The sequence below is a fragment of the Macrotis lagotis genome, chromosome 7 (genome assembly GCF_037893015.1).
Source record: "Macrotis lagotis isolate mMagLag1 chromosome 7, bilby.v1.9.chrom.fasta, whole genome shotgun sequence".
In the NCBI taxonomy this organism is placed as follows: domain Eukaryota; kingdom Metazoa; phylum Chordata; class Mammalia; order Peramelemorphia; family Peramelidae; genus Macrotis; species Macrotis lagotis.
In genome coordinates this window covers 196,519,420-196,543,019 of record NC_133664.1, presented here as the reverse complement: position 1 = coordinate 196,543,019, position 23,600 = coordinate 196,519,420, and the positions used below count along the sequence as shown (strand labels likewise).

General features: G+C 33.2%; 1 protein-coding gene across 1 annotated transcript in view; it reads left to right on the top strand.

The window, feature by feature from the left end:
• Positions 1-23,600, top strand: part of PTPRO (protein tyrosine phosphatase receptor type O) — a 235,431-nt gene that overhangs the window by 135,444 nt on the left and 76,387 nt on the right. Inside the window, exons 10-13 of the mRNA XM_074194368.1 lie at positions 613-724; positions 6,392-6,543; positions 8,209-8,329; positions 21,182-21,321. Of these exons, the coding sequence (XP_074050469.1) occupies positions 613-724; positions 6,392-6,543; positions 8,209-8,329; positions 21,182-21,321 (525 nt within the window). The remainder of the gene's footprint in view (positions 1-612; positions 725-6,391; positions 6,544-8,208; positions 8,330-21,181; positions 21,322-23,600) is intronic.

Here is a 23,600-nt window from a genome sequence, read left to right as displayed (position 1 = left end):
GTTGCAGAGTTGGAAATGATTGAACAGCAAAGAGGAAATCAAAGAAAAATACTAGGAGAAGAATAGCACAAATAAATAGTATGATGAACCAAAAGTAGAAAATAGCTAATGAACTAAAGGGAGGCAAAATAGAAGGGTTCAAATTTAGAAGATACAAGTGAAAATCCAAAGAGCAAAGAAGGACAAATGAGAGTAGAAAATGCAGCTTTACAAAGAAAAAGAAAAAGAGAGCAAGCAAAGGAAATAAAGAAAAAATTTGGAATAGGGACAGTCACAAATTTGGGAGTAATAAACGAGATAGAGAAGGAGCAAGGTGGAAGATTGAGAAAATGAAATGGAAATAAAGAATTTTATTAGAGAATGTTCAATAGGCATGGAAAATGGACATATGTTAACTCTTTATATTATTAACTGTTATATGAGTTTTCCTCATGACATTTTCTTAATATGAACTAAAATAGATGAGTCCTGAGGCAAAATTAATCCATACAAAGTTTAATTATCTTTAATCATCAAAAAAGCACAAAAAAACTCCACAACCCCTGCATTGTCAATGTATTCATTATTCTTTCCTCTCTCTCAGTAGTTTCTTGTCTTTGTCTCCTGTTTCAGAGAATAGCCAATCTGTTACCAGCATGGTACTACAACTTTCGGGTTACCATGGTGACATGGGGAGAGCCAGAATTGAGTTGTTGTGACAGTTCTACTATAAGCTTCATAACAGGTGCGTTTTGTGTGGGAAGTGGTTACACAAGCATTCATTTGAGACGCTTGGCAAAACCTTTACCTCAGGTCTCAGTAGCAGTCCATCATTTCCTGACTCTTTATAATTTAGATGATTGGTTTTAAAAATCAAAACGGAAATGTCCTTTTGATTCACTGCACTGGGCTCTTATGCCCAATGTTCAGGATTGATTCCTTGAAATAGGGCAGTGTAATGGACTTTAAAAAAAATAGGATCTACCATTTTAGTTTTCACTTCATGTTCAAGTAGCTTTACTTTTTTGATGAGGGAATTTTTCATTGTGTATAAGTTTATAAACAAATTAAAGGTCAAAAATAATAGGATTAACATTAGAAAGGAATTTAGAAATGAAATTAATTTAAGGTTAGAAGTAAATTTAGGGCTAGAAACTAATTTAGGCTTAAGGCTAGGGTTAGGAATGGATTTACAAACAGTAATGCCAAAATACAAACTATTTTTCATGCCCTTTCAAAGAGAGCTCCTTTGGAAGAGATCCAGAACTGATCAAAAGACTGTATAACTATATAGCCATCCATTCAGAGAAAAATTGAATGAACAAATAATGCCTGCTATCCAGATTATAATATGCATGCAGTTAGATAAGACAGCCTTCATCATTTGTTTCTCTATCTTGTATCAATAGTATAGTTATACAAAGAATAAGGCCCAAGGGGCGGCTAGGTGGCATAGTGGACAAAGCACTGGCCCTGGAGTCAGGAGTACCTGGGTTCAAATCCGATCTCAGACACTTAATAATTACCTAGCTGTGTGGCCTTGGGCAAGCCACTTAACCCCATTTGCCTTACCAAAAAAAAAAAAAAAAAAGAATAAGGCCCAAAATTTAATAGGAGAAGGGAGAGAGTGAATTCAGTTCCCTTTGGGAAATTATAAGACTTTATACTGAATTCAAACTTCTAACTGATGTTATTTTATGGATATGAATCATGGAATACTTGTCTCTCAAAATCTTTAAGAAGATCACTTTGTGAACAATGGAGAGGTGGTAAAGGCAGAAACATACCATAAACAAGAAGTACATAGAAAGACTAGAAATAAGGATTTTATTAAATTTAGTTGAAAAATAAGTTATTTGGAATACATAGTAAAACCAAGAGATAGTAGTAGAAAAATTTTTATTTTATGTCTGAAGAAAAATAGAAAGTCTTTCTTTTCCTCTTTCTTCTTCTTCTTCCCTCCAGCCCCAAATGTGGAGGGACATTGTTAAAATTAATTTATAGTAGAACATGTAGAGGATGGACAAATAGGGATAGATTACAATCTGTATCTTTGGAGGGAATCTCCATTAAAGTATTTGACTATCCTTTCAGAGAACTTATTTTTTAAGAGTGACTTGCATTGTAGTAAGTTTGGAAGTGGGAGTAGAAAGAAGAGAGTGAGGAAATGATGCCTAAGTAAGGAAGTATAAGAAATAATTTTCTTTTACAAAATTAACTTTAATCAGATGAAATTAATTTTTAAAGGATTTGGAGAAAGGAATTTATCATAAATAAAATTCTACTTTCATCAACTTATATAATATCATTCCTCATCTAGTTACATTTTAATTTTTCTGGATAGAAATATATCTATATCTATATATCTATACATTTATGCATGTGCACACACATTATATATAGGTATGTATCTATAAATATAAATATAGATATAGTTAGATAGTAAATCTAGAAATTTGGTCACTGTAGAGTTTGAAACTGATAAATCACTGAAACTAGAAAAATTATGAAGTCATCTAATCTCTCATTAAATAAAATTAAATTTTATTTATAATTTTTCATAAAACATTTCTAGATATACCATATACATTTCTCCACATACCAAGTTATTCTTCCCTTGGCATTTATAGTCAAGCATTTATGTAAAATGAACTAAAACTGAACACAACTGACAGCATTTGTAACATAGTTTTCCAACTCTCCAACAAAAGAAGGAAGGTACATTTTCTCATTCCTTCTTTGGGTTAGTGTTGCTCATTACAAATCCCCTGTTCACTTTTGTTTCACATTAATTCTGTTCACATTAAGGTAGTTATAATATATATTGTTTCCCTTGCTCTGCTTACTCTGCATACAATGCATAAAAATACTCCCAAATTTCTCTGAATTTTTAATGTTTTATATTCCTTTTTTATATTCATTTGGTATATTTTCATTTCATTTTCTATTTATGGAACTTATTCAAATTCATATGCATAAGAACCATTCCCCAATTGACAAATGACCAAAGGATATGAACAGGAAGTTCTCAAAGGGAAACATCTAAGTCATCAAAAGTCAGATAAAAAGATTCAAATACCGATTAAATAAAATAATGATTAAATAAAATAATTAAAGCAACTCTGAGATTTCACCCTGTTTCCATCAGATTGGCAAAAATGACAAAAAGAATATGTTTATCATTTTTATAATGCAATAATATTCTGTTCCCTTCTTATCTCACAATGTGTTTCATCCAGTTAATGAGCATCTCTGAGACAGTGTGCTGCAGAGGTCTTGTATTTATATACCAACTCTATCACTCTTTGTGACTATGGGCAAGTAATTTTTAGCCTCTCTGGGCTTCAGTTTCCTGATCTGTAAATTGAAAGGATTGAACTAAATCATGGGTTCTTACACTTTATGTGCCATGTATCACTTTGGCAAACTGATAAAGACCTCAGAATGTTGTGGGGGGTTTTTTTGCCTACTTGTATAATTAAAGGAAATGGTACACTAGTTAAAGTTTTTTGTAACTTTTGTCATTCAAAAATGAAATCTATCCAAAGATCCCCGGTTTAAGAACCCCCAAACTAAAGACTTCTTAAATCCCTTCCATTTCTAAATCTATGATCCAACTTTTCAATTTCACTTTTTAAAAATGATTTTGTTGTTTTTGCTGCTTTGATTTGTTTTTTAATCTATAAAATCTTCCTGTTTTTGATGTACTTAGTGTATATAGCCAAAGAAATCTATCTAATTCTCTCATTTTACAGATGAAGAAACTAAATTCCAGATTTAGAGAAATGACTTGCCCAAAGACACTCAACAAATTGGGAACACAGTTGAAACTATATATGTCTCCTGACTCTCACATCCATCCCTAGTTCCTAAGTTGATATGAAATATCAGTAATATTTAAATGCATACATATTACATAAGAAATTTCTGAAAATGTTCTTTCTTGAAATACTTTTTCCAGGCTGTTCATATTTTTAATGATTTTTTCCCTTATCTCTAATTTTTAATACTTGTAATAAATGTAGAAGAATAAAATTTTTCCAGTTGTAAACAATTTGGATACATATGCATAGGTTTTCATCCAAGGAACTACATTGGATAGTATTACATTATACCAAAATAAAGATTTTAAATTATGTATAATTTCTCAAGATGTCAGGTCTAATTTTTTGTATGGCTATAGTGGAGGAAGATAGGGAAAAAATTTTTTCATAACTGTCAATGGTTCCCAAATGACAATTAACAAACCAATGGTGACATCTTGTGGCTTTTCAGAAAAAGCAGAGACTTTTGAAAGGAATAAAAATGATATAATAAACTGAAACCATCTAAAAATGAATTAGATATCAACTTTATGCTATTTCTGCCTTTATTATTTTAAGGAAAGCTTTTTCTCACTAGAATTAGATGGTGAATAGAAAACTATTATATGAAATGTATGTGGTCATATTTGTTTGACTGCATGCTTACTTCCAGTGTGAATATAATTAGTTCAAGGCTGCTTTACTTTGTTTAGCACTTTCTATGATTTCATATCAATTATCAAATTCAACAGGAGTTCCTACTGTGTATATATATATATATATATATATATATATATATATATATACACATATATATATGTGTGTGTGTGTGTGTGTGTGTGTGTGTGTGTATAACATTGTTGGCTAGCAAACATATAATTCATTTTAAATGGTTTTACTAAGTGTGCTGAAAATTGTCACTACCTCGATCTCACACATAATTATGCTATGATTCTTAGTTTGGGGTATTACAAATTCCTTTCATTAATAATTCTTGATTCTATATTATGCCAAAGAATGTGAGAGGTTTATTAGAAGATTAATTCTGTATTACTCACAGATATTTTTCTATTAAGTTTAGTTTAGATTATGTAAACAGGCTTAAAATTCCTCATTTGCATAAAATGCTTCACTGGTAGGGATTGAATTCTCCTTTAAATTTTTTTATTTATTTAAGGACATGGGATTAAGTGGCTTGCACAAGGTCACATAGCTAGGCAATTATTTAGTGTCTGAGTTCGGATTTGAACTCAGGTACTCCTGACTCCAGGGCCTGTGCTCTATCCACTGTGCCACCTAGCGGCCTAGGATTGAATTCTCAATACTCTACACTTGAGTGAGGGGCAGAATTAATGAGAACTTGGAAGGAGAGATCCTGGTCTTTCTAGCTTCCAACTTCCAGCAAAAGTCCGAATTCCTGAATCTCTTCATTGAATTTATTCTCTTCTTTGGAAAAGAGCACCTAATTTGTACTTACAAGTCATCTGTTGCCTAAAATTTGGGAGTTTAGGCATCTTTCCATGTAATTTTTTTTAACCAACTATAGGATATCAACAGAATACATTCACAGCTCAACTTTTTTTTTTACATGGCTAACATTTGGTAACTTTTCTTCAAAAAGTGTAATAGAAAGAATACTAGATTGGTGGAATCCTATCTTTACTCCACACCATTTGTGTGGTGTTGGGCAAATCATTTAGTCTTTCTAAGTTACCTAATCATGGATTACTCATCTGTAAGATAAATGATTTGGACTTCATGACCTTCGACACCCCTTACCAACTTTAAATATATAACCCTAGGATCCTATGTTAAAACATATTCCATAAAACAAGACAACAACAGAAACCCTAAACCTCATGGTCAGTAAATGGAATTAACTTTTTTTTCATGATTAGTGCTATTTCCAATATAATCTGAAAACATGATGAAAAATGTTATTTTTAAAAATTTGCTTCATTTTGTGGAAATAATATTTAGTTGCTATTCCTACTTCTGGTACTTTAAATTTAGAGTTTTCAACTCAGAGAAAACATATGGACTTCAGCTATACTAGAAATACCTTGTCTATGAAATGCAAAGCAAATTCTTTGATTTTTTTTCTGGACCTATAAAGTAGGGTTTACTTCCAGAATAGTTTCATAATAATGATGCATATTGTCATCGATTGTTACCATAATTATATGTGTAGAAAGAAGTTTATTGGGGTTTCCATAGCATTTTACAATGCTATTCAGTTCTTCAATGTCCAGATATAAATATGAAGAGATGAAATCTACCTATTTTTTTTTTTTGGAGGTGGGGAGGGGATTGTGGATAGATGTGGACTGTTGCATATGAAGTAAATGTGGTCAGTGTGTCAGTTGTTACTCTTCATAGTATATTAGACCTGGAAATACATCAACAGGTTAGATTAGGAAGGAAGAAGTTTCCAAGAAGCCAAGTGCCTATGCAATTCTTCCTGCCTACCTGTGGATGGCACAAGTTTGTAGGACAAAGGAGGGGTAAGGCCAAGGGATTTTATATTACTTAAATTAAACATATATTGAAATAATTAGGATGTCAATAACCATTATTCTATTATATTGAAATGTCTCTTTTTTTTTCAGCCCCAGTAGCTCCAGAAATAACTTCTGTTGAATATTTCAACAATTTGTTATATATAAGTTGGATGTATGGGGATGACACAACTAACCTCTCCCATTCCAGAATGCTGCATTGGATGGTCGTTGCTGAAGGAAAGAAAAAGATAAAAAAAAGCGTATGTGTCCCTAGAATCCTAAGAGAGAAGTAATAGAATATTTATGTTTGCAAATGCTTAAAAACAAATCCACAGCACTATGTATTTCAAATTCTGAATGATCATCTACATTAAATGTTAACTTCTGTTTTGAATTTTAGTTTGTATTTCATATTTTATTTTCTATTACATACTTAATAATTATGAACATTTCTAGAAAAAAAGAACGGATGTACAAAACTGTGAATCTCCTACATGGAGCTTTGTCAAAAATTATTTTCTAGGTATATATTAAATGTAATACAGCAATACCAACATTATCTTGTTTGACCTTACTTCTCTCTACATATTTTTAGTGTTTTATTAAAGGTCTTTTTTTTTCTTCTTTCACTAATTCTATATATTGACATAATGTGCCTTTTCCTCTCAACTGTTATAGAAAAGTAGAGGTACGATAAAGTTAGATATTCTTAGCCTGTCCTTTCTCATCCTCTACCCTCATTAATGTACAACCTGGAATGGATATCAATGAATTCTGCTTTCTACTCCCTGATATCTTGTGAGAGGATGGGGTAAGGGTAATGAACTCAGTATTGAAAAAGAAATAAGGTTCAAATATCCAACTCCAATGAATACTAAACAGATTAAATAATATATTTGAGATCCCATAGGGGGCCACAGAAGCCATTTAATCCAACCCCCTCATCTTAAAAATGGATAAATAGATTCAGGGGGATTATGTTATCTGCCTGATATACTTATAAGTAGAAACTGGACATATGTGGTAGAAAGCTCTATGATAATCCTTTCTGGTATAAGCAGGAAGGTGCTGGTAAATGTTTAGCAATTGGATCTCTTGGAGGGGGGGATTTATCTATGACACAATGCTTAAATTAATGGCATTGTTAACATTTTCTTCATCACTTTCTAAAGTCTAAACAATCAACAAAATAACATATTATGCTGATTTCTGAGGTGTAAATGCTCTCACTGAAAATTTAACAATTGCCTCTCTAGGCTGATTTGAGCACATGCCCTAATATGCCAGGTACCTTCTTAGGTAGCCCTGAATGTTCTCTGTGCATAAAATTCACATCAACATCAAAAGGGGTTATATTTCTCAGTAATAGATATTACGGATGTGTTGTGACCTAAAAAGCGAGATTTTTTCTTTACTTCAAATTATATGATCCTTTTGGCAAAAACCTTCTCTCCATTTATTATACCAAGTTGTATGATTATGGGTGGGTCACTATATTTCTCTATATAGTGGGAATAATATCATTAATGGAGGTCGTTTTTGCCTGGTCATCTTAGCACCTGACTTATTTTCATTAGATTTTTTCTTGTAAAGTCACATCAAAACTTTCATATATGCATCAAGACATGTTTCAAGGGTAATATTACAAATGCAATCTACTCAGTCCTTGAGCAGCAGCTGATGAAATTTTTACAGTTAGAAAATTGACTAGAGTAATATATAGCACAAGGCAGTAATTATGTTGAATTATATTAAGAAACAGATCAATATTTTAAAATTTTAAATAATTTACCTTCCTAATGTTTTTTCTAAATTTATAGCATTTATAATTTCTAAAGCTATTAAAGCTTAAAAGAGACTTTTGGGAAATTATGTATTTTGTGGTTTATTTGAGGTTTAACATTTGATTTTGATCATTTTTACAGGTAACACGCAATGTAATGACTGCAGTGCTAAATCTACCTCCAGGAGATATCTATAATCTCTCAGTAACTGCTTGCACTGAGCGAGGAAGCAACACCTCTCTGCCCCACCTTGTAAAACTGGGTGAGTCTACCATGTGTATGTGTGTGTCTTTGTATATGATTGTGTATGAGTGTGATGTTGAAGGAGAAATCAACTATGAGTAAAAAAGACACAGTTCAAGGTCTGATTTCTAGCCTTGTGACATTGGACATACCATGAACCAACTCTAAGCAAGACTATTTCACCATTTTATAATTTGCATTTAATAGTTTGCACTACTACCATACATGAAGGTTGTGAGTACAAAATATTAAAGTATATGCAATGTTTTTGATTATAACTTGCTAGTGAATGTAAATAGCTAATATAATATGCATTTAAATAAAAACCATCTACTAAGAGGGATTATCATTTAGTCAATAGCCATTTCTTAAATGTCTGTGCAATACTAGCCTTTATACTGGGCACTGGGATAAAAATAAAGATACTTTTCATGCCCAGGATAAATGACAATCCCTATTCTCAAGGACCTCACAGTCTAATGGAGAGACAACATGCAAACAACCATATTTAAACAATTTATGTACATGATAATTGGAAATAATTATCAAAAAGGTAGCACTGGTATTAAAAGGGAAACTGTACAGACTTACAAGGTTTCTTAGCACGGAAAATAATACATAGAAAATGATAAATTGAAAAACGTCTTTGGCTATAGCCTACATTCAGTTTTTATACAAGTTATATCTGTTTGAGAAAGTATAATTTATATATGGACCAATATTCACAATTCTATTGTTACACAAATCATAAAATATTAGTTAAATTTCATGAGAGTTGTTTAGTAAAGTAGAATAGGTGTGAGATATATCTTTCATTCAGAAGTAGGACCAATGATTTTTTCAATAAATAGAAGAATAAATAATCTACTTGAGGAATTATTTCTGCCTTGGAGAAAGGAGCTTCTTGTTTTGGCAGAAGAAATAATTTTAAGTACAACTATGGGGTCAGCTGCTGGCTAAATTTTCTCAGTTTTTCCAATTTTATCTTGTCTTAATTTTCACATTAGAAAATGATTTCTTCCAAAATAATTATTCTATGGAATATTTTCAGATGTGATATATAGTATGAGATTATACATATCTGTAGATCTTTAAAATGACATTTAGACAATTCAGCTGATTAAACTATTTTTTTTAACATTGAATGATTTAAAAGTATCAACTAAACTGCAAAGTTTCATTATGATTTCCACTTTTTATAGGAGAGCAGAACCTCCACTGGTAGCAATAGCTAAGGCATCTCATTATTGAACACTTCATTGTTCAGAACCATAATTAGGAATTGTAACACCTAGTTAAGGTACCATATATTGAACCTGGAGTACATACCAAGACAGATGCTCTCAGTTGGGGGGTATATATCAGAAGCCACCCCTTGGGGAAGAAAATAACTCTTATGCTGGTCCCACCAGGAAGAAATCCCAAGACACTCTGAATCAATAAATAGCATCAAAATGAGACTGATTATGGTAACTTCACTGACCTTTCTCCATAAGAATACTATGTAAGGAAGCCTCTGAAACCTCTGTCACTGTCTGCTGTGAGGTTACTCCACAGACATTTAGTCTGGCCAGAGCATAGGTCCTGCCAGTCCATAGCCTCTGCTCTGTCTTCCCACTCATTAAAGGAATTCTATCCATATTATTATTTTACCTTCTGTACTGGGTGGTATTGTTGATAATTGTCTTACATGTAACCTTCCTATATGTATATAATCTGTTCAAATACAATGTCCTTGAGGAAAGGGAACATTTCACCCTCATGTTTGGTAGAATGTTTGGCACATAGCAGTTGTTTAGCAAAGTACTCTTTAATTTCTTTGGTGAGAAAGAACTAGAACTGAAACAGACTGCAGCTATAGTAGAACATTTCCCCAGCCTGAGAGTGTGTACGTTCCTACTCTTAGCATCCCCTTTGTAACTGGCTGTGCCCCTTCACAGCTTCATCTAACACTAAGCTCCACTTCTCAAATTTGTCCTAAGAATGTAGTCAGTGACCCTTTAAAATTTCCTGCCAGGGCGGCTAGGTGGCGTAATGGATAAAGCACCGGCCCTGGAGTCAGGGGTACCTGGGTTAAATCGGGTCTCAGACACTTAATAATTACCTAGCTGTGTGGCCTTGGGCAAGCCACTTAACCCCTTGCAAAAAAAAAATCCTGCCTTAGGGCAAATTTTCTGCTCTTCTGCTCTTGGATAAATCTTCATCCTGAACATTCATTTCCCTTTCCTAGTTCATTCTTTGTAACTAAGGTTGTTATCTTCAAATTAAAATCTTTAAAGCCATCTAATCCATCCTTTCTTCCTGTATAGAAGTGAAATCTTCTATAGATTTTCTAATATATGATCATCAAACCTTTTTTTCAATACTTTTGGTGACAGAGATTATATCAACTATGTGCCAAAGTGGTTAGAGTGCCTGGCCTGGATTCAAGAAGATATGTTCCTGAGTGCAAATCTAGTTTTTTAGACTCTTACTAGCTATATGACCTTGGGCAAGTCACTTAACCCTGACTACCTCAGTCTCCTCATCTATAAAATGATTTGGAAAAGGAAATCACAAATCACTCTACTATTGCACCAAGAAAATACCAACTGGGATCACAAAAGGTTGAACATGATTGAAAAATGACTCAGCAACAAGAGTGACAGAGAAATCACTAAATGACAGGGAGTCCTTTTCTTTGTTAAACAGCTCCAAACAAAGGAAAATCTTCCTTAAACTGAGCTATCTTTGCTTCATCTGAGACTTGAGATGATTTTCTGGAATGTTTGAAAACATCTCTTCACACATCCTCTCAAGGCATACAAATTTCAAAGCCATAATGGATACTTTATTGAGGATATTGTAATTTAAAATCACAAAGGTGTGTCTGTTTCAACTCTGGTTTGGAAAATTTCCTAGATCACTTTGACCAATAGAGGTCATGAGAACACAAGAAATACACAGTTCATATTATTAGTATATGGATTTCTTAACTCTTCCATTGGTATTGTGTGTAACCTTTGTATTCCATTTGAAGATTCATGCAAACTCTGCAGGAAAGACCACCTTAAAAGAGCTGGCTATCAAACTCCATTAGAAGGGAACCCAGGAACTTTTAGAGCAGATCATTTCATACATGGAGCATATCCCCAAACATTTTGCTCAATTCAATGACAGTGAAGGGGAAGAAAGATGTGACTCCCCCCCTCCTACTTCTATTTCTCCAGCTCAGTTGATGTAGTTACACAAGATAAAGTTACCTCTTTATGAGTAAAAACACTATTCCTATTGAATTGAGAAAGGAACAAAAGATAAGGAAGCAAACTAACCATGTTAATTTATTTGGTGAGCATTAACAAGCTAAACCTTGGACGTATTTCAGAATTTAATAGTGGGAGAGATTACACATCAGAAGTTGCCTGTGGAGAAAATCCCTGCAAAGAAATACAATTGTCTCTTCTCTCACTACCTATCCAACATTTTCCATGTAACTTTAAAGGAAAAATAAAGGGAACAGTAGGAGAATCCATCAGGGAACAGAGGCACACAATCCAGACAGAGAGGTGCAGGGGTACAGAGAGGAAAAATGGAGTTTCAAGGAATATCACCTCTCACAGCAGAGAAGAGAATAAGGCAATAGAAAGATGGAGACTACAGAAATCCAGTAGGAGGCATCATTAAAGAGAAAAGACTTTTGGGGTTCTATAGTACAAGGAATTATGCCACATTTGTATTCTAAACAAATCGCTTGCTGCAATTAAGTTTCAGTCCACTTTTCCCAAAAATGTATATTTGTTTTAACTATATATATATATATATATATATATATGTATATGTATATATATATGCTGTTTGACTAAGCCATCTCAGCAAATTCCTTTGCTAAAAGCTAATTAAGTCCAATCGTTGATTATTAATAAGCATATTGATGAGGGATTATGAATTAGTGTTGATTGATTACTACAACAGTAAAAATCCAGGGCTGTATTATATTCGAAGAGTCCTTAACAAAATAATATTTTTATACTATTCATATAAATACTGTGATATTTGAAGCCATTTTCATAAGGAGTAAAAGAGCAACATAATCTATATTTGCCATTTAATCAGTAATCAAATTTAGTTTCCACAATATTTTTTGTAAGGCCTAATGCCAGAGTTATCAAAACCATCTTTCTTCAAGATTATAAAGATCACTCAGTTCATATGGTCATCTTTAAAATAAACTGTTATCAAACTCCTAGAAACTGATGTTCAATATTTTAAAACAGGTTATCTGACTTTGTCAACAGATTTTCCAAAATATTTTCCAAGTAATTACAAAGGTGAAACAAAATTATTCCACCTTTGCACCAACTATTGCATCAATTTATTATAAAAATTGGTAATGTATCTTTTGCTTTAAAGGAAGAAAATGAAGGCTTTTAATTTTTTAAAATATTTTTATTGAAATTTTATTTTTCCAAATATATGTTGTAAAAGTTTTTCAACATTTATCCATATACATAGGTATATTTTTAAGTTGCATAATTTCCTTTTACCCTTCCTTCTCGCCCTCCTCCCCTCAGCAACAAACAGTCAGGTTAACATTGGATATACATTTTGGAGATACACATGTTTACAGATTAGTCATTTTCAGTGTGAGGAATTAGGATTGAAGGAAAGAGATACAAAAGAAATATTTTTTTTAATAAAGCGTTCAGATTCTGAAGGGTTTTCTTTTCTCTTTTTTCATTTTGTCTTGTTTTATTTTGTTTTTATTTCTCTGGATGGAAATAACATTGTCCATAGCCAGTCTAATATGTTTATCTCAGCTCTCTGAACTGCTGAGAGATGCTGCTTCCATCAAGGTTGATCATCTCACAATGTTGTCAATGTGTACATTATTCTCTTGGTTCTGCTCCATTTGCTCAGCATCAGATCCCATAAGTCATTTCATCCTTCTCTGGAGTCTGACCATTTGTGGCTTCTTATAGTACAGTAATTTTCTATAATAATCATGTACCATAACTTGTTTAGCCATTCCCCAATTGGTGGGTATCACCTCAATTTCCAATTCTTTGCCACTACAAAATGTGTTGCCATGAATATTTTGGAACATGTGGAACTTTTCCCATTTTTTATGATTTGATAGGCCCAGAATTGAAAATGCTGGGTGAATGGGAATGAACAGTTTTTATCATTCTTTGGGCACAGTTCTATATTACTCTCCAAAATGGCTTGATCAGTTCACAACTCCACCAGCAATGCATCAATGTCCCAATCTTCCCTCAACCTCCAACATTGATCATTTTCCCTTTCTGCCATTTTAGCCAATCTGATAGGTGTGAGGTGATACTTCAGAGTTGTTTTAATTTGTATTTCTTGGGGTGGCTAGGTGGCACAGTGCATAAAACAGTGGCCCTGGAGTCAGGAGTTCCTGGGTTCAAATCCAGTCTCAGACCCTTGATAATTACCTAGCTATGTGGCCTTGGGCAAGCCATTTAACCCCATTTGCCTTGCAAAAACCTCAAATAAACAAATAAATTAATTTTATTTCTCTAATAGATAATGATTTTGAGCATTTTCTCATATGAATGTATATAGCTTTAATTTCTTCATTTGAAAACTATTTATATCCCTTGACCATTTATCAATTGGGGAATGACTAGTAATCTTATAAATTTGATGCAATTCTCTTTATATTTTAAAAATGAGATCTTTATCAGAACTCTTAGTTATGAAGATTGTTTCCCAGCTTTCTGCTTTTATTCAGATTTTGGCAGTATTAATTTTATTAGTACAAAACCTTTTTAATTTAATATAGTCAAAATCATTCATTTTGCAGTGTATAATGTGCTTTAATCCTTGTTTGGTCATAAATTTGGCCCATTTCCATAGATCTGATAGAGTATATCTTGGTCTACTAATTTTTTCTATGATGTCACCTGTTATGTCTAAATCCTGTACCCATTTTGACCTTATTTTGGTGCAGGGTGTGAGATGTGGGTCTATGCCTAGGTTTTGTGATACTATTTTCCCCTAACAATTTTTTTCAAATAGTGAATCCTTAAGCAGAAGCTAATGTCTTTGGGTTTGTCAAATAGCAGATTACTGTAGTCATTTACAACTGTTTCTTTTGAACCTATCCTTATTCAATGATCCATTACTCTTTCTTTACCAGTAGCAGGCAGTTTTGATGACTGCCACTTTATAGTATAGTTTTAGAGCTGGTAGTGCTAGGCTATCTTCCTTTTCAATTTTTTCATCAGTTCCCTTGCTATTATTGATCTTAAATAAATTTTGTTACTATTTTTTCTGCCTTGGTAAGATAGTTATTTGGTAGTTTGATTGGTATGGCACTGAATAAATAATTCAATATGGGTGGAACTGTTATTTTAATTTTATTAGTTCAACATAACCCTGAACAATTGACATTTTTCCAATTATTTAGATATGACTTTATTTGGTGAGAAGTGCTTTATAATTGTGTTCATACAGATCCTGGGTTTGTCTTGGGAGGTAGATTCCCAAGTATTTAATGTTATGTATAGTTACTTTAAATTGAATTTGTCTTTCTGTCTCTTGCTCTTGGGTTTTGTAGTTCAGATATAGAAATGCTGATAATTTATATGGGTTTATTTTACATCCTGCTACTTTTCAGAATTTGTTAGTTGTTTTCAAGAAGTTTTTTATTATTTTTTTATTTTAGATTTTTCAAGGCAATGGGGTTAAGTGGCTTGCCCAAGGCCACACAGCTAGGTAATCATTAAATGTCTCAGGTCAGATTTGAACTCAGGTACTCCTGACTCCAAGGTCAGTGCTCTATCCACTACACCACCTAGCTGACCCCTCAAGGAGTTTTTTAAGATGATTTTTCTCGGTTCTCTAAGTTTACTATAATATCATCTGCAAAGAGTGAAAATTTTGCTTCCTAATTGCCAATTCTGATTCCTTCAATTTCTTTTTCTCTTCTTATTGCTAAAGCTAGCATTTCTAATATCATATTGAATAGCAATGGTGATGATTGGCATCCTTGTTTCATCTCTGATTTTCTTGGAGATGCTCCCAGTTTATCCCCATTACATATAATATTTGTTGATGTTTTAAATAGATATTATTTATTATTTTAAGGAAATTCTATTCCTAAACTTTCTTTTATTTTTAATAGTAATGATATTGTATTTTACCAAAGACATTTTCAGCATCTATTGAGATAATCATATGATTTCTATTAGTCTTGCTATTGATATTTTCAATTATGTTGAGCATTTTCCTAATACTGAACCATCCCTGCCTACCTGGAATAAATCCTACATACCTGATCATACTGTATTATCCTAGTAATACCTTGCTGTACTCTCATTGCTAACATTTTATTTAATATTAAAGATTTTGTTAAGATTTATGCAATATTGGCATCAATATTCATTAGAGAGATTGCTTTATATTCCTTATGTCTGGTTTGGTTCTTCTAGCAGTACCATGTTGGGGTCATAAAAAGTATTTGGCAGAATTCCTTCTCCTATTTATTTAAACAGTTTATGTAGAATAGGAATTAATTGTTCCTTAAATGTTTGATAGAATTCACTTGTAAATCCATCTGGACCTGGAGACTTTTTTCTTAGGGAGTTTGTTGATGGTTTCTTCAACTTCTTTTTCTGACATAGGATTATTTAAATATTTTATTTTATTTTATTGCAAGGCAAGGGGTTAAGGTCACACAGCTAAGTAAATATTATGTATCTGAGGTCAAATTTGAACTCAGGTCCTTCTGACTCCAGGGCAAATCCTCCATCCACTGCCATCTAGCTGACCCTATTTAACCATTTTATTTCTTCTTCTGTTAATCTGGGCCGTTTGTAATTTTGTAAATTTGTAAATTACAAAGATTTGTAATTAAAAATCCATTTCACTCAGGTTATTCAATTTATTGGCACACAGTTTGGCAAAGTAGCCCCATTTTATCTCTTTAATATTCTCCTCATTGGTGGTTAGTTCACCTTTTTTTTGTTTTTGATACTGATAATTTTTTTAATCAGATTAACCAAAAGGTTATCTATTTTATTAACTTTTTTCCATAAAACCAACTCTTAATTTTATTTATTAGATCAACATTCTTCTTGCTTTAAATTTTATTAATCTCTCCATTGATTTTCAGAATTTCTCATTTGGTATTTAATTGAGGATCTTTAATTTGTTCTTTTTCTAGCTTTTTTGGATACCTAATTCATTTATCTCCTCTTCCTCTATTTTATTCATATAGACATTTAGAGACATAAAGTTCCCCCTCAAAACTGCCTTAGCTGCATCCCATAAATTTTGGTATGATGTTTCATTAGTGTCATTTTCTTGGATATAATTATTGATTAATTCTATTATTTGTTTTTGATGTTCTCATTATTTAAAAGTAAGTTATTTAGTTTCCAGTTGGTTTTTGGTTTATGTTTCCATGATCCTTTATTAAATGTATTTTGTTTATCACATCATAATCTGAGAAGAAAATGAAGACTTGAAGCCTCTAATCAAATTAGGTGTCCTTGAACCCTTGTGAGCCACCAGAGCCTCCTGAGAAAGGAAAGGAACTCATTCCTATATTTTAGGAGAATCTAGCAACTTTAGCAAATTTAGCAATTCTATGGAATACATTTTAGAGAGAAGAAACTGAAATCAGGGAGACTAATTAGGAGGTTAGTGTGATAGTCTTATGCTATTCCATAAATTTTACCTCTAGTAGCATAATACAAATTCCCCCCCCAGCTGTCCCTCTCCATCATGACCTGGTTCCAAAACCCAACAAAATAGAAAGAGGGTTTTATTTCATTATTCCTAGCTGGGGTATTCAGGCAATTCAGACCTGCTTTGAACACTCTAGTCACATACCAACACCTTTGCCTAGTGTTGCATATGGAAGGGAACCATAACCATAAGGTCACAGCATCCAGTCCTTCACTAGAAGTCTTGTTTCCCATTAAATCAGGCCATGGGGTGAAACAGTTCTGAAGAAGTCAGTGAGAAGAGTGTCTTTGCATAATATTCCCCTCACTGTAATAAACATAGTGTACAAGTCAGGCCAGCATTCATTTGATGTCATGAACTTCTTTAATTATGAAGGACAACAACAACAATAACTCCCCAGAAGAATATACCAATTTGAGGACAAGAAATCATAATGGAAAACATTGAAAATGCATTTTAGGGGTGACTAGGTGGCGTAGTAGATAGAGCACTGGTCCTGGAGTCAGAAGGACCTAAGTTCAAATCTTGCCTTGATATTTAACAATTACCTAGCTGTGTGACCTAAGGCAAGTCACTTAACCCCATTGCCTTGCAAAAACAAACAAAAATGCCTCCTAGTAGAAGCCACCTCTATTGTTTCCACTCCATTCCTTCCTTGCTAAAGAAAAGCTCTTTGATTAACCCTGCACTTACCTAATTTCTCAATGGCTAATCCACTGTGAAATGATTTTGGATTCCCAAAAAAGCATCATTCACTGAAGGGAATTCCAAGTTAAACACTCTCAATTTGGAATTTTTGTTGCTTCTGAAATTTTCCAATAGGTTACAAAGATGCTACCTTTTAAGAATCCAGGGGTGTGCCATCAATCACAAAATCATATGATAATAAAATCTGAGTTCCAACAAGCCTTAGAAATAACCTTGTCCAAACCCCTTCTTTTACCGATGACAAAACTAAAGCTGGAAGTGGTTAAATTACAATAGACTAGTTAGAAGCAGTTGGAATTCAGATCCATATTATCTATCAGATTCCAAATTCAATGGTCTTTCCACTCCAAAGCCCTTTATCATTGGAGGTTGAATTCATATAAAGATTTCACAGTAGAAAAAGCATATGTTAAGTGCCTGACTTATTTAAGCATATTGATTCTCCAAAAAGATGTGCCAATGAAATTTGTGGTGGCATCTTCTTAAATTAGGATCAGCAAGATGTTGCAGTAAATAGAGTACTCATCCTTAAATCAGGAGGAACTGAGTTCAAATCCAGCTTTAGATGCTTATTAGCTGTGTGACCCTGCCAAGTCACTTAACCCTTTTTGTTTCTTCATCTGTAAAATGAGCTAGAAGAGGAAAAGAATCCTGTACCTTTGTCAAGAACATTCCAAATGGGGTAACAAAGATTTGGACATGACTAATCACAAAACAACTTCTTAGTCTGTTGATCCAATACTGGTACTATTTATAGCTACAGATAACCTATTTGCAAAATAGTATATGTTAATTACAAGAAACAAAAAAAAAGAGTTTAAAGATTTCCATGGCTTTTTTTTTTACCAATTTTTACTAATACTTTTTTTTTAGATTTTCTAAGGCAATGGGGTTAAGTGGCTTGCCCAAGGTCACATGGCTAGGTAATTATTAAGTGTCTGAGGCTGGATTTGAACTCAGGTACTCCTGACTCCAAGGCCAGTACTCTATCCACTGCTCCACCTAGCAGCACCTTTTACTGATACTTTCTTTCATCATTGTTGAGCCTAGTGGTAAAAGATGGTGTTCCATCATATGGAAATTAAAAGCATGTAAATGTACTTCAGATTGTAATGCAGAGGTTAATTTCTTAGTTTATGCTAGGAGATTATTATGAACACAAAACCATTGTTTCTGTCAGATACTTCACCTCATATCATTAAGCTTGAACTCAATCACATTATTCCATATGGCATTGAAGAACCAATTGCTTCTTCTCTTAAGTTCAATGAATAACAAACTGATGAAGAAATTACTATTTTTCTTTTGTGAGATTTGTGATTATTACTTGTATGTTTTGATCACTGACAAGAGAGTACTCTTCTGTAAGGATACTCCTATATACTCAATTATATACACCACAAGGGACTTAAAGTACATGCATTTACACACTTATGTATATCTAGGAATGTTATGTATTAGTCATCAGGACATGAATTATTTTTGTATCCATAATTCTTGAAAGGCACAAATAGATCTGAAATCTCACATCAATAAAAGTGTGGACTTATTTGGTGATTCAAGTAAAAGACAGATTGATCCCAGGGTATCAAGTCGGGGGACCAGTGCTACAGACCAGAGTAAGTGACTTCAGATATGAAGATCATAGGATTGTAGGGACAGGGAGTCAATCACATGGAACACATGATAAATGAACTCTTTTTAAAAGTCAAGATTTACTAGAAGATGGTCTGACACATTAGCCTATTTCCTAGGAAAGACATAAACCCTTTCATACTGAAAGTTCTCAAGCTATCTCTCTAGCCTCATCCTCTTTATTGTTCTAGTTGGAAAAAGATCTGAGAATATTTTTACAAATGTATCAAAGTTCTAACCAGGATAACTAGGAAAGAGAAGCCATAAGAAAGAGATGACAAGGCAGGGGCTTCCAGGTTGGGAGAAACAGTACTTATAGGTAATTGTTACTAGTCAATTGAAAGAATAAGGAACGTAAATCTGGTAGTGGTAAAGATATCAGTGACTTTGTAAATATCCCAAAAATATTATAACAAAACTGAAGACACTAAAAGAAGAGTAAGGAACAGAGTAATGGCACTATCTACCTGACTATGTCATCCTACAAGACAGGGACACACTGGAAGAGTGAGGGAGTCATGGCAAGTCACTAGATCCCTGTTTAACTTCCAGGGCTGAAGAGGTGACAGAGTTTAGAGATAATAGAACTAAACCAGGAACATGTCAGGGTCCTCTCACATTGTGGAACCCAAGTATAGTACCATAAGCACTATGACTGAACCCCTGGAGGATAAATGAAACTGGGCTCTCTAGATGGGAGACTCTAATGAATGTTTATAAAGAAGCCCAGATGTTAAGTATCACCTTAGTTTTTTTAACATATATTTTAAGTCTGTTTAAATCCAAGACTCACCCACCCTCTTTTCATTCTATCAAGTTGTTACTGTTCTTACGCCATTAATAAGTTCATTCTATGTTTATTGTTTTGAAGCTATGAATTCTTCCCAGGACAGGGTCAGTCAGTTTCTCATGTTCTCAAGGATAAAAGAACCATAGATGCTATTATTAGAGTGAAGTCCACAAAACTCAACCAGATCTGTCAGAGGAGAGATAGACATTTTTGACATGTGAATTGTATCAATCTACTGGTGTATGTGTGCATATACAAACCAACATATCTACATATATTTATATGTATTACGTAATTCAATATAATTAGCTTCCTTTGAATTTCCTATGAATTTTATGCATGTGAGAGCATTTTATTCTCAGAAGTCACACATTTCCCCAGATTACTAAAGAGGTACATGATACAAATAAAGTTAAAATCTCTTGGTTTACATATTTAATGATCAGAATCTCTCCCATAACTTTCTTTTAAAAGACATGTTTAACATTAAATTCACTAAGCGAATTCATCCATCCTGACAATTAAAGTTGTGAGAAAGTCTACCTTCCCAAGTTGGTAAAAGCAAGTCATTTTTTAAGAACGAAAATGCATTGATTCAACTTGAAGGTGAAAAAAGTTACAGGGAAGCATTGCCTCAGATTAGTTACGTCCATGTTGTTTTATGCAGCTTTCCCAAGTAGCAATTTTGAATTTCTGCTGAAGACTAGTGCTTTTAATACAAGGAAGTGACAACTCCCTGAGCTTATTTCATATGTTAGCACACAATCTATAAATAGATGATGCCTATAAGTAAGCTAAACTTGAAACAGGAAGTTTGTTAAATAGAGAAATATATGACATGGAGAAGGAAAGGCAAGATGCATTGTTCCTGGCTTTTTATTTACTAAATTATTTTAAAAAATAATTAAGAAGCTTCATGGAAACTGTTCCTTAGACTCCATTTGTTTATTTCTTCCTCTTGATAGTCCAAAGACAAAAATAATTCATTTCATGAAGGGATAGGGAAATCAAAAGTTTTTTCCTTTTCTTTGCATACAGAACCAGCTCCTCCAAAATCACTTTTTGCAGTGAATAAGACTCAGACTTCAGTGACTCTGCTATGGGTGGAAGAGGGAGTTGTTGACTTCTACAAAGTCTTCTGTCAACAAGTTGGCTCTAACCAGGAAATAAAACTCCAGGTACTGTCATTTCAATCTTTTCTCTGAGCTTATTTTTGTTACTTTAGGCATGATACTTAAACAAGAATTCTCTATTTATTTGAAGTCAAACAGAATTTAAAGTCACATGCCATGATTAGTCTTTTGGTCTATATAATGTAAATAAATAGAATATATAAATTTTTTTAAAATATGAGACCTAAAACCTAGGTCTGAAGACCAATGAGTTTTTTATTCTTAGCTCATGAACTCTACTTAAGGAGGAGTAAGGAAGGTGATTGGAAGAGTAAAGGAACATATTTATATGAAAATAATGTGGAATAAAGACAAACTAAACTGCTTTAAATGCTTCATTTTGGAAAGAGGATATTGAGGATAGAATAGGTCTTTAACAACAGGAAGAGTAGGAATAAGGCTATTTATCAATGATACTATTTACCTAATCTCAAAGAATATCTACAAATAGGTGATACTTCTTGAGGATTAAAGTGGCAAATTTGGATCAGAGAATAGGATTACCACTTTACACATCAATTAATAAACTAACCAACTTGATTGAAAAATGTGAGAAACTTTTTTAAAGTTGTAGACAAATTTGTAGGCAACTGGAATATAAAGAAAAGTTATTACAGAATTAACAAACTTTGGAGCTGAAAGAAGACTCAGAGATCAAATGTCTGCAAATGCATGTCTTTAAAGTTGCTGTCAAAAAATACAATCACAGAATGACCTCTTAGTGTCATTATCAGAGACAGTTGATTATGACCTGAGATAGTTTGTTAATTTTCATGCTTTTTTAATAAAATATACCAATTCTGGGACCTTGTGTATTAACCTAATGACAAGGTCAAGTGAGGAAGATCTTTGATTTGATTTTCCCCTTCATAAGTCTTTGGGACCATCATTTTCAAGGTGAAAAGTTAGGACAAGGTCTCCTAAAATAGAAACTAATTCGTCAAGAGAATCTCCCATACAAAGAGAAATTCAAGTGAGCTTGAATTCAAACACTCCTCCCCTGCCTTTCTCACAGCACTCCTGAGCACAGCTCAAACCAGAAAAATTTCAAATTTAGGCAATTTTCCTTGACATGCTAGCAGAACTCTTCTTAAATCAAATAGATCTCTCTTACTTTTCACTTTATCCTTTTTTTCCCTTACTCTTCCTAGGCTTCCTTTTCCTTTTTTTTCTCCTCCTTTTAAAACTTCTCTCCTTTTTCTTTACCCTAGTCACCCTCTCTACCAGTTGCACTGCTTAGCATCTCTGATGGGTTTTAGGGATAGAATGTTTACTACCTTTATTGTAAATTATTCTGGAAAATTCCACTGAAATGTTTTATGTGAGGAGAAAGAAGTGATTTGTGGACTGGTATGCAAAACAGAAGTTAAAGGGATATTCAAAGTCAGTACTTATTTAGTATAATTTATCGAGGTGATCAGTTCTATCAGTACTCCAACACTGATAACATCTACATTTTAGAGGCAGGGAGACTATCCTTTCATTTTACTGCCTGTTTTACATGGGGGGGGGTGAAGAAAAGCAGCATTATTTAGAGCCCAACATAGTCCTATATAAATACATATTCAGTGCATTTTGGAGAATGAATCTTTGGGATTCAGTGATGTGAATCAATATATAGCAAAAAAGAGCATATTTACAGTAAGAAAGGGGAAAAGGAATGAAAGTGCCTTAAAAAGTTTATTTTATTCCTTTTTCCCTTTCTTACTGTAAATATGCTCTCTTTTTTACTATATATTGATTAGTCAAATCTTATTTCTTACTTAATATTTCTTATTCAAATCTACTCATCAAATACTTGGTGAATCAAAAAACATTAAGACCTACTGTGTCTGGAACTTGGATTAAGTACTGGTAAAACTAAGAAAAACCAAAGATAGTCCTTGTTTTCAAGGAGTTCACAGTCAGGGGTAGACAACAGAAAAATAACTGAGGAAACAAGATAGATAGATAGATAGATAGATAGATAGACAGACAGACACATGGAAAGATAGATGGATAAAGAAATATAGATATCTATATTTCTTTATCCACTTATCCATAATAAACAAAGGGAAGACAATAACATTTATGGGAAGGGCTTCTTGGGAAAGTGAGTTTTTAACTGAGACTTGAAGGAGATCCAGGAGTCAAAGACATAGAGATGAGGTAGTTCCAGGTATGGGAGATAGTGAGAGGAAAATGCATTGGATCATATTCTATACCCCATTGATCTTCCTTAGCATCATCCTTTCAGAGAAAGGTGATAGAGAAGAGAGAATGGCCTTTTTGAATATTTCTAATAA